The sequence below is a fragment of the Otolemur garnettii genome, unplaced genomic scaffold (assembly GCF_000181295.1).
Source record: "Otolemur garnettii isolate 467f Iridium unplaced genomic scaffold, OtoGar3 scaffold00001, whole genome shotgun sequence".
NCBI classification, from domain to species: Eukaryota; Metazoa; Chordata; class Mammalia; order Primates; family Galagidae; genus Otolemur; species Otolemur garnettii.
Genome location: NW_003852396.1, coordinates 46,071,763 through 46,084,014, shown reverse-complemented (window position 1 = coordinate 46,084,014; position 12,252 = coordinate 46,071,763). Strand labels below are relative to the sequence as shown.

Genomic DNA, 12,252 nt, shown 5'->3' with positions numbered 1-12,252 from the left:
GCTCGTAGCTCAGTGCCGTAGCTTAGGGTGCCAGCCCCATGCTTGGTGGCTGGTGGGTTCAAACCCAGCCCCAACCTGCTAAGCAAACAAACAAAAAAAACAGCCAGCATTGTAATGGGTGCCAATAGTCCCAGCTACTTGGGAGGTTGAGGCAAAAGAATCACTTGAGCCCAAGAGATTAAGGCTGCTGTGAGCTGTGACACCACAGCACTTTACCAAGGGTGACAAAGTAAGACTCTGTCTCAAAAAAAAAAAAAAAAGGAAGGAAGGAAGGAGGGAAGGAAACAAAGAAGACAGTGAGACTATATATGCAAACATAATGGGTAGAACAGACTGACATAGGATTTCTTGAATCAGATATCCCATTCAGGGTTGGTTCCATTACCTCCCAGCTATCTGGCTCCAAGAATTCCTTTTTTTCTGTAGCTTTCAAAAACTCTTCAAGAGTCACCAATCGGTCTTTGTTTATATCAACCTGATTAAAAGAAAATGTATGTGTAACATAAAATAATCTTTCTCATATCAGACACTAGCAACTACCTTGTAACAGATGTGACTACAGAAACATACAGCAATTAGAACTAACCTAACATCCACAGAAACCGGAGGAAAGAAATCTAGAACATTCAGTATTATACTAGAATCAGAATATAGATCATCTTTCCCTTCTATATAACTCAAAGTTTAAAATGCACGATATATGTAATATCCTAAAGATCAACAAGTTTGAGTTAGCTGATCTGACTGGTTAAGCTGCTGGTGTCTTTCTCCCTCACCTTAATATGTATAATCTTCTTGAAGCCAAGTACTCAGGTAAGAAAAATAACCATTCCAGAAAGAGGATGATTTTAGCCAAGAGTAAAAGTTTAAATTAAAATGCATTCAACACTTTTCTTAAAAACAACTAACTGAAATTGACTACCTCCCCAAAGGCTCTTAATGGCTGTGGCTAATTTAGTTAAAAAGGTGCCCTCTACTATGTATAATGACCAAAGAAATTCATTTGATACTTGGGATGCAATGCAAGCAATCAACAGAGCATTAACAGCTCAAATGTTCATGAAATCACTGAAGCAAACCAGTGGATTTTAGGTACCCTGCACATGATATCTATATCAGAGTTTTTCGCTTAGAGGGAAGAGCAGGTGGTGTCCGTACTCAGTGGGTAGAGCACCAGCCACATACACCCAGGCTGGTGGATTTGAACCCATCCCAGCTCAGCTAAAACAATGAGAACTGCAACAAAAGAAATAGCCAGGCATTGTGGTGGCACCTGTAGTCCCAGTCACTTGGGAGGCTGAAGCAAGAGAATTGCTTAAGCCCAAGAGTTTGAGGTTGCTGTGAGCTGCGACATCACACCACCCTACTGAGGGCAACAGAGTGAGACTCTGTCTCAAAAAAAAAAAAAAAAAAAAAAAAAAGGAGGAGGGGCAGAGCAAGGACTGCAGAGATAGGCACATATTTTAAATAGGAAGGTCCCTCTAAAGCACAGACCTGGTGGAAGTTAAACCATGTGATGATCTAAAGAAGCATTCCAGGAAGTAGAAACATTAAGTTCAAATGCCCTAAAGTAGGAACAAGCTTGATAAGAGGCAAACATGAAGAAAGTCAGGTGGCCATGGTAGAGTGAGTCACAGGATGTGGGGTCAGAGAGCAAGGCAAAGTTAAAAACATGTCATGCCCTTTGGGATAGAGGAGGGATTTGGGATCATATTCTAAGTGAAATGGCAAACTACTGAAATATTCTGAGCAAGGGAGTACTATGGCCTGATTTGTGCTTTTCAGTGCTTACTCTGCCAGCTGTGTGGAGGAGCAACTACAGAGGGGTAGGGAACAGAAGCAGAGATCCCAGTTAGGAGAAGGGTTTCGGCCTGGTTGGCAGAAGTGGAAGTGAGGAGAAGTGATCAAATTCAGCATCTGTTGGAATGACTGATCAAATATTATATCTCATAGATTAGATATAGGACGAGAGGAAAGGAGAAATAAAGGATGACTTAGCTAGAGCAACTGGATGAACTGTGATTCACTTGCTGATAACAAAGAAAGCTGAGCATGAGGAACAAGGCTGTATCTTCAGAAGATATATATTAATATGCAAGAGGAACTGTCAAACAGATACAAGCCTGGAGCTTAGGGAAAGTAGAGAGCTGCAGATAAAAATTCTGAATTCACCTGCATATTGAGTATATATAAAGAAAGAAAAACATGGTGGCTGGGGCTCTACATGGCATAGCCATTAAGGAGCATTTGCGGGGGTAGTGAACCTGTAACTCAATGGTTAGAGCACCAACCCCATGCACTGGGGCTGGTGGGTTCAAATCCAGCCTGGGCCTGCTAAATAAACAAACAAGAAAGAAAGAAAGACATGGGACTCCACAGCATCACCTGAGGAAAGAATGAAAATGGAAAGCAGAATATGGCCAAGGGATAGACCCAGGGCACTGCAACATATAGAACTTGGGAAGAGGAGAAATAGCCAGCAGAGATCAATGTGAAGAAAGAATGCTGAGGTATGCAGAAACTAGGCAGTCGTTTCCAAAAGGCAAGTAAAAAAAGCATTTCAAGAAAGAGGGCAGCATTAACTGCACTGAACGCTGCTGAGAAGTCATATAAGATGAAGATGCTGGATTTGATAAGAAAGAAGTCATCTGATAGAAGTTTCAGTGGGCTGGTGGAGGCTACAGCATGTTCAGCACAGATTAAGAAAATGAAAGGTGAAGACTATCAGGAAGAGAAAGAACAGACAACTCTATGGAATGGTTTTGCTGTGAAGAGACGCAGAGAAATGAGGCAGTAACTAGAGGTTTGGGGTTTTTTAAGGTAGAAGATACGAGATTATGCTTGTCTCCGAAGGAAAATGATCTGGGAGAATGGAAAACACTGATTGGGGGGGGGGGTAAGAGCAGAAACAAAATAACTCAAATAGGATATACTAAATGAGACCTAGTGCACAGTGGAGCAGAAGGGAAGGTAAAATAAATGGGGAGAGATGCAGATTGGCTGGTAGATATAGTTAGGGGCAGGATGAAGTACTTCTCTTAATTGCCATGAGAGGCAAGGTCATGGCAAAGGAGGAAAAAGAAGTGTTGTGAAGGTATAAGAAGGGACAGTACATGAAACTAAAAGACTCTGGGACAGGGGATGAGAAGGCAACATACCAGGAAGTACAGCTGAATCTCCAAGCAAAGGGCCTGATAGTGATTTGTGCCCCTAAGACCAGAGTGAGACCAGTGAGCATGCTTCCATGTTAATCTCCAGCCACATTCCTTTGCTCCAATACAGCAGGACACAACAGGGCTATGTTTTAGTAGTAGTTAGACAAATCAGGTACTTAGGTAATCATCAGTCTATCTGCAAATGGCCTTTTCTATATTTGTCTGGACACCTAAATCAGAGGAAAAATAAAACTTGCTGAACAATCCAAATTGAAAAAATGGTTATTGCTTTGAAAAGGATAAAATTAAAGTTTTAGGACTATGAAGTAGTCTGGATTATTATTCTCAACTATTGTGCCCTCCTGTAATGGGATTATACAGCCCCGCCCAGTGTCACGTGACTTGCTGACCTATCCTATGAGAGGTACACACCCCCTCCTCCCTGACTTGGGGCTTTGATATGGACATCCCTAAGCCAAAGGGATATAAGCAGACCTGAGGTTTGTCAGAGGTGAGCATAATTCTCAAATACTATTAAATGGTGTGATTTGGGGTCCTCCTAAGATAAAACGCAGTTGTTCCTGCAGCCTGGGAATGAGAAGATACACAGAGCCAAGCCCAGTCCTGCCCCAAACCAGGGTCAGCCAAGTGATGAAAGCATTTCAAGAAAAAGGGAGGAATCCAACTGCACTGAATGCTGCTGAAGATTCACATAAGATGAAGACACTGGATTTGATAAGAAAGAGGTCATCTGACAGAAGTTTCAGTGGACTGGTGGAGGCTACAGCATGTTCAACATAGATTAAGAAAATGAAAGGTAACTGCCATATCTAGCTACAGGCAACCTTTAAAGATTATGTCATGTGAACAAGAAATAAATATTTGTTGTTACAAGCCATTAAAGTATTGAGGTTTAGGATGTTTTTAGTGAAAGCAACATAGGCTTTAAAAATATCAAATATTGAAAAAAATATATCAAATATTGGACTTCATTGTTTTTCAGCACCAAAAAAAGGTTTTATACTGCTATGAAAAAGCATCCTAACCTTTTAGAATAAAGTCGTTACAAATTATTTTATTTATACTAAGAGAATCTGGGATAATATTCTGGATGAAAAACGTAAAATTTAATTACATGGCTCTTCTGTGTACTTATTTTCCTTCTATAGAAAGATTTACTGTAGGAATCAAATAATCCATAGAAGAAACATATAATCTTCAAACTTTTAAAACATACCTCATTCATTACATGTTCCCTCATTCTAAGCCTTTCCTCTTCCATTTCTACCATATCATCCTCTTCATTTTTGGGGTCATATACTTTCTCCAACTAAAAACAAAATTTTAAAACCAACATGAAGGAAAAGAAGTTAGTAGAAGGAAAAGAGAGAGAGAGAAAAAGAACACTGAGTATTTAACAAACTAATTTACCTCTTTAGTAAATAGGGCTTCCAACTCTTGTTCGTCCAGAAATCCATCACTATTGACATCTGAAGTTTAACAATTACAAATGTCAAAATGGAGATTTTAATACAGTTAAAGTACAATTATTTACAAATGGTTTGCAAAGCTAGCACTGACATGAAGCATCAATATGCTGCAGAAAATGGTTTCTTCTTTCTTATGAAGCTTCAGATAAGCCCAAATGATGCCAATTCTGTATTTATAATTCATAATCACTTTTAAGGAAAATATAACCAACTTCTTCCAAAAATATAAAGTGAAACAATATGCTATAAGAGTAAAAGTAAGGTGGCGCCTGTAGCTCAGTAGGTAGCGCGCCGGCTACATGCACCCAGGCTGGCAAGTTTGAACACAGCACGGGCCAGTGAAAATCAACAATAACAACTGCAACAACAACAACAACAACAAAATAGCCACACATTATGGTGGGCGCCTGTAGTCCCAGCGACTTGGGAGGCTGAGGCAAGAGAATTGCTTATGCCCAAGAGTTTGAGGTTGCTGTAAGCTGTGACACAATGGCACTCTACCATGGGTAGACTCTGTCTCAAAAAAAAAAAAAAAGGAGCAAAAGTAAATTTTAATATTATATTTTAAAGCCTACCAGATAGAACTAGTTAGTCACAGAATTTCCTTCAGTTCACAAAGAACCTTGCAGTAAGTCATACAATGATGAAAAAAACCCACATAAAGACACAACTACTGACCAAAAAAATTTTACACTGCAGATCAGTGTGAAATAAAGACTATCACATTACCCTAGAAAAACTCTGAACATTTACTATTGATAGAATTCAAAAGCAGACCTTGGCAGAAATCAATTAAAAGCAAATATAATTTCTTCACAAAACAGATATAAATATTAATAACATTTATATCAAATCTGTTACCATGTAATTTGAAAAATGTCTTGGGGTCAAAGTCATTAGGGTCCAATCCATCAGTCTCTTCCCATACCTCTTTGAGTTGATCTTTGCTTCCCTGTGAACCAATTTTTAAAAACTGCTCAGAACAAAATATAATCTATGTATAGAAACTCAAAATATAAATTCAAGAAATTCTGCAGAATTAAGGATCAGCATTTAATTACTAATAACATGATAAAATTCTGCTATTTGATACAAAGAAGTATCTTCATCTAAATATGGTTTTACAGTCACAATTCTTACTGGATGATTAACTTTGGGGTGATTTTCATGTTTTTTCTTCATTTCTTCAAATCTAGATTCTTCTTCTTTTCTCTTTTCTTCATTGAGGGTTTTTAAATATTCTCTCCTTTCATGTTCCTTCATCATTTCATATTTTTTAAATTCTTCATGTCTAGTCTTGTCATAGTGTTCCAAATCACTTGTCGCCTAGAATGCAATATTGCATTTAAATTAAATAAAAAGATGTGTTTGAAAAGTATACATAAAGCCACTCTGGAATATAGTCTACTCTCTAAAAGTAGCAGTATAGAAGGGCAAAAACATACTGGACTTTTTTTTTTAAATCTATCATTTTATTTTAGTCATTATTATTACCAGAGACTTAGGTACTCAAAGAAACTAAAAGTTCAAAGCCAGCTTCAATTTTACAGTTCCCCATAAGCAAGTAACATGTTGATATAGTTTGGATATTGGACCCCTCCAAACCTCATGTTGAAATTTGTTCTCCAGTGTTGGATGTGGGGGTTAGTGAGAGGTGTTTGGGTCATGAGAGTGGATCCCTCATAAATGGCGTGGTGCCCTCCCCACGATAACACAGTGACTGAGTTCTCACTCTATTAGTTCACCTAGGAACTGGCTCCTCAAAAGAGGTTGGCACCACTCCTCCTTAAAGTACAATTATTTACAAATGGTTTGCAAAGCTAGCACTGACATGAAGCATCAATATGCTGCAGAAAATGGTTTCTTCTTTCTTATGAAGCTTCAGATAAGCCCAAATGATGCCAATTCTGTATTTATAATTCATAATCACTTTTAAGGAAAATATAAGGAGCTAGAGCTCCTTCTCCCACCATGTGACACACCTACATTGATTTTTTTATTTTTAATAATAAAGGGACTATGTCAAATCTGTACAGTGTAAAATACTAGAATGATTTTTTTTTTTTTTTTGAGACAGAGTATCCCTCTGTCACCCACACTAGAGTTCAGGGGTATGGTCATAGCTCACTGCAACCTCCAATTCCCAGGCTCAAGTCATCCTTCTGCCTCAGCCTCCCAAGCAGCTAGGACTACAGGCATGTATCAACACCATGCCCAGCTAATTTTTTTTATTTTTTGTAGCTAGTGGATCCTGCTCTATTCCCTAGGATGGTCTTGAACTCCTGCTTTCAAGTGATTCTCCCACCTTGTTCTCTCAAAGTGCTAGAATTATAGGCATGGGCCCCCATGCTTGGCCAAATCAAGTATGATTTCTAATCATTTAACCAAATCTAATAATAGGCAGATAAGAACATCTATTTTGATAACTCCATTCATACACAATATGTGAGATCTATAAACTATTATCTAAAATCCCTGAGGCCAGATGTGTTTCAAAATTTTCTAGATTTAAGAAAAAGAATATGAGACATATGCCATATTCTGCTGTGTCTATAATCAAACAGATTAGTATTTAGTGGCCAGGTGTGGTGGCTCACACAAGTACTCATAGTACTTTGGAAGGCCGAGGCAGGGGATCACTTGAGCCCAGGAGTCTGAGGTTGCTGTGAGCTAGGCTAAGGCCACTATCTCTAGTTCCAGTGACAGAGCAAGTGTCTGTCTCAAAAAATTTTAGTGAAATCTATAAACACACATACTAAGCAGCCTAAATAAAAACGATAAATAGCATTAATATAACTGGCTAATTCAAGACAGGTTTCAATATTTACAGACTTTTTGATCTTCTCATTGTGACTAAGAGATCTTTATGTCCATATTAATATCTATACTAATAAGAGTTAAGATGCTTCCCTTTAAAAATATTCTAGAAAATATATAAAAGTTGTCTTTCCATTTGATTGGGTTTATTTGTCAAATTACAAAACCTCAAAAGCACAATAAAGACAGCAGTTTTTGGAATGATTCTTACTGCTTTGATTAGCATATCTAAATCTGTAGATTCAAACTTGTCAGGATTCATGTGGTTCAAGTGATCAAATTGTTTTAAAAGAGCTTGGTGGTCCATGCCTACACCTAAAAGAAAATGGAGAAAAGTGTAAACGATCAATTACTAGAATTCAGAAACATTAGTATAAATGATACATAAGAAAAAGCATTCATATTTATTCCTACAGGATTTTATAAGAAAATTCAAAGTTTTAGATTAAGGGCTCATTTTTCCCTTTAGAACATTACACATATTAGGCAAAGGTAATATCCTTCACTAGAGAATGGAACACAATATATGGGAGTGCCAAAATATATATATATATATTTTAAGAGCTCTTGTTGAAAAATGGATCATTCCCAAAAAGTGAATGAATTGCAGGTAAAATGGATGTGCGTAGCATGTCTAGTACACTTGACCCGGTAACAGCCCTTTGATTCAACTTCAAAAAGTAATACATAGATAGTATTTCTTAGTATGTGTATACATTTTTTGGTACACTCTTGAATATTTTTTAATGTTATATCTAGAAAGACTAGTTAACTACCAATATAATAACAATTTTTTTTATTACTTAAACCCAATAAATATCCTGCTTTCACTCAGATAAACTCTAACATAGTACCCTCATTAAAGGCTTAAGTATAGGTGGCACCTATGGCTCAGTGAGTAGGGCACAGGCCGAGGGTAACAAGTTCAAACTCAGCCCCAGCCAAACTGCAACAAAAAAATAGCAGGGCATTGTGGCAGGCACCTGTAGTCCCAGCTACTTGGGAGGCTGAGGCAAGAGAATTGCCTAAGCCCAAGAGCTGGAGGTTGCTGTAAGCTGTGACACTATGGCACTCTACCAAGGGCGACAAAGTGAGACTGTCTCTAAAAATAAATAAATAAATAAATAAAAATTTTAAAAGATAAAAATAAAAAAATAAAGGCTTAAGTATAATAGAATTTCTAAAAAGAATTGCTCTAATATTTATATGAGGGACTTCTTAGTCTGCTGCTCCAATGAATCCTTTATGGAACAAAAAGATCTAATTCAAATAAATTCATTTGAGTTATGACTCATTTTTTGAGGGGGAGGGGGCCGAGGCCAGGTTTGAACCCACCACCTCACTTCTGGTATATGTGGCCAGCACCCTACTCCTTTGAGCCACAGGTACCACCCTGAATTATGACTCATTTTTAAAGAAACATCAATTGGTTTTTTTTTATTTTTGAAAAAGAAATTACAATTTAACTGTAGTTAAATGGGTAAAACCATTCTGGATTATTTCTGCTATATTACAGAATTGAGCAAAACAGGTACATGTGTGGAAGTTGTAGAAAATCAGAGTTCTCACTTAGGAAGAAGGAATATACAGATATTGAAGTGTAGAAGGAAATTGGTGGAGAAAAATAGGAATTAGCACTCTGTATGAACTTAGGATTTCTAAAATATGTACATGTAATATGTATATGCACATGTGTCACATGTATATACAAGTGCATGTATATATACGTATGTGCATAAATATATATACATATTTATTTCCTAGCTCTGTCCCACAAAGTGCCAAAAAATATATATACTCCAGTAAGAAGGAGCATACCTAGTTCCAGGCCTTTCTCTATATTATAACTGCCAATGAAAAAAAAACAAAAAACAAAAAACAAACAGAGCTCCTCATGAAACCAGGGCTGGGACAAGGTAGATGCAAGACGAAACTGGAACATACTGTCATGCCAGAAAGTAAAGAACTACTAAATTTAGTTCAACCAAGAGTGCACTGAATTCTTACTAAGGCATTACATACTGGGAGGTTTACTTATGAAGAGAAGATTTTTTGGTAAGACTTAGTCCTAAAGGATAAAACCAGTGAGTAAAATATATACAAAGACCCTTAATGTCACTCAAAATAAGAGCAATGCATATTTAAAGTACACTATTATACCATGTAACAGAATCCTAAAACTCCTAAAATTTGATGACACATACTATTAGTAAAGCTGTGAGAAATTATTGCTGGTGGGTACGTGTATTCACACACTTCAATGGAGGCAAACATGGCAATATCTATCAAAATCATAAATATATAAATACACATATCTTTTGACTTAGCAATTTCACTGTAGGGAAATTAACCTACAGATAATCTTATATGGACACATAGTGGTCTATATAAGATCGTTCACTAGAAATAACCCAAATGTCTATTGACAGGGCCTGGTTAAATAAACTATGATACGTGTATATCCACATAATGGAATTCTATGCGGCTATAAAAAAGAGATGGTTTCTATGTACTAATACATAAAGATCTTTAAAATAGATTATTAAAAGAGAAGCAGGAGCGGTGCCTGTGGCTCAAAAGGGTAGGGCGCCAGTCCCATATGCCGGAGGTGGCAGGGTCAAACCCAGCCCTGGCCAAAAACTGCAATAAATAAATGAATAAATAAATAAAAGAGAAGCAAAGCACAAAATGTATACTATATGCTATCTTTTGTATAAAAAGGAAAATAAGAACTTTTATTTGTATTTGCTTACATAAGAATAAAAGAAACTCAAGGCCAGGCTCAGTTGCTCATACCTGTAATCCCAGTACTCTGGGAGGCCGAGGCAGGTAGATTGTCTGATCTCATGAGTTCAAGACCAGCCTGAGCCAGAGCAAGACCTCTAAAAATAACTCGGCATTGTGGTGGATGCCTGTAGTCCCAGCTACCTGGGAGGCTGAGACAAGAGAATTGCTTAAGCCCAAGAGTTTAAGGTTGCTATGAGCTGTAACACCACAGCACTCTAACAAGGAGTGACAAAGTAAAACTGTCTCAAAAAAAAATGAAAGAAAGAAACTTAAGCAAGGCCAGGCGCCATGGCTCATGGCTATAATCCTAGCACTCTGGGAGGCCAAGACAGGTGGATTGCTTGAGCTCAGGAGTTCAATACCAGCCTGAGCAAGAGCAAGACCCTGTCTCCTCTAAAAATAGAAAAACTAGCCAGGTGTAGTGGCACACACCCATAGTCCCAACTACTCAGGAGGCTCACGCAAGAGGACTGCTCAAGCCCAAGAGTTTGAGGTTGCTGTGAGCTATGATGCCACAGCACTCTACAGGATGACAGACTGAGAAAAAAGACAAAAACAAAAAAAAGGGAAAAAAGAAACTCAAGCAAGATGGTATTGGGGACATTGGGAACTGATACAAAAATACCAGGTAGATTTCTGCTCTATACTTTCTCATACTTTCTACTTTTAAACCACATGAGTATACTGTCTACTTGAAAGATTACACCAAACAAATTACCTTTTAAGCCCTTCTTCAAACTATTAGAAATTTCAACTTATAAATTCTGAATCAATGAGAAAATACTTGCCAAGTTTTCTAAGTTATATCAGACTGTTTTTTTCAGATAATGAAACTGAACAACCATCTTCAAATAAAGATACTGTAAAGACTGAGGAAATGTAAGTTGTCCAAGGGAGAGAAATCTCCAAATATCTCAGCTCTGGCTTCAAGGATGGAATTATCTTGCATGTCTGACTACCTCAAATAGTACAGTATGAGCTCTATTTGCCATTCATTGCTATCCTTAATTTCAGGATAATGAATATTTGGTATTTGTTTTCTACAACTATTGGGAGCAAGGAGCTTAATGTTCCACAAGCATATCTCCAAATATGCTGCATGAACCAGACATGCATGTTTAAAACGTAGATTACTATAGTCATTCTCAGAACCAAAATCTCTGGAGGTAAGATCTGGTAATCTGTATTTCTTTTTTTGTTTGTTTTGTTTTTTAAGACAATCTCATTCTGTCACCCTCGGTAGAGCGCTGTGGTATCATAGTTCACAGCAACCTCAAACTCTTGGGCTCAAGTGATTCTCTTGCCTCCTCAGTAATTGGGACTACTAATGCCCACGATGATGCCCAGCTAGTTTCTCCATTTTTTAGTAGAGACAGGGTCTCACTCTTGCTCAGACTGGTCTCAAACTCGTGAGCTCAAGCAATCTACTCTCCTTGGCCTCCCAGAGTGCTAGGATTACATGCATGAGCCACTGCGCCTGGCCAGGTAATCCTGTATTTCTAATAAACTTGCCAAGAATTCTTATCTAAAGTTTAAGAACTACTATTTGATCAAAAGTAAATGTTCAGATATTTATTAATGACAATGAACCACCAGATAACCGGCCTAAAAGGGGTATGTCACAAAGACATAGGCTTTGTGTCTTGACAGATCTCCCACTAGCCACATCTGGCTCCTTGATTTTGATACATAACAAAAAAGACCATTCTAAAGGAATAAAGAGAATTCACATATGTCATTCATTTCTTTTATGATTTTATATTCTATAGTTAAATCTTTGATTTGTTTATACTTACTCTGATAAGGTATGTGAAATATGGATCTAACTACACCTTTTCCAAATGGCTAGCCAGTTGTAACAATATTTTTTATTTAAAAATCTATCTTTATCCACTAATGAGATGCCACTTTTCTTTTTTTTTTTTTTGAGACAGAGCCTCAAGCTGTCCCCCTGGGTAGAGTGCCATGGCATCACAGCTCACAGCAACCTCCAACTCCTGGGC

The 12,252-nt window shown here is 37.6% G+C and overlaps 1 protein-coding gene across 4 annotated transcripts in view; it reads right to left on the bottom strand.

The window, feature by feature from the left end:
- NUCB2 (nucleobindin 2) overlaps positions 1 to 12,252 on the bottom strand; it is a 48,412-nt gene that overhangs the window by 6,094 nt on the left and 30,066 nt on the right. For all 4 annotated transcript variants that reach the window (XM_003781142.3, XM_023518029.1, XM_023517968.1 and 1 more), the window contains 6 exons: positions 7,674 to 7,777; positions 5,786 to 5,971; positions 5,507 to 5,597; positions 4,587 to 4,645; positions 4,393 to 4,485; positions 386 to 475 (listed from right to left, as the gene is read on the bottom strand). In XM_003781142.3, the coding sequence (XP_003781190.1) occupies positions 386 to 475; positions 4,393 to 4,485; positions 4,587 to 4,645; positions 5,507 to 5,597; positions 5,786 to 5,971; positions 7,674 to 7,777 (623 nt within the window). The remainder of the gene's footprint in view (positions 1 to 385; positions 476 to 4,392; positions 4,486 to 4,586; positions 4,646 to 5,506; positions 5,598 to 5,785; positions 5,972 to 7,673; positions 7,778 to 12,252) is intronic.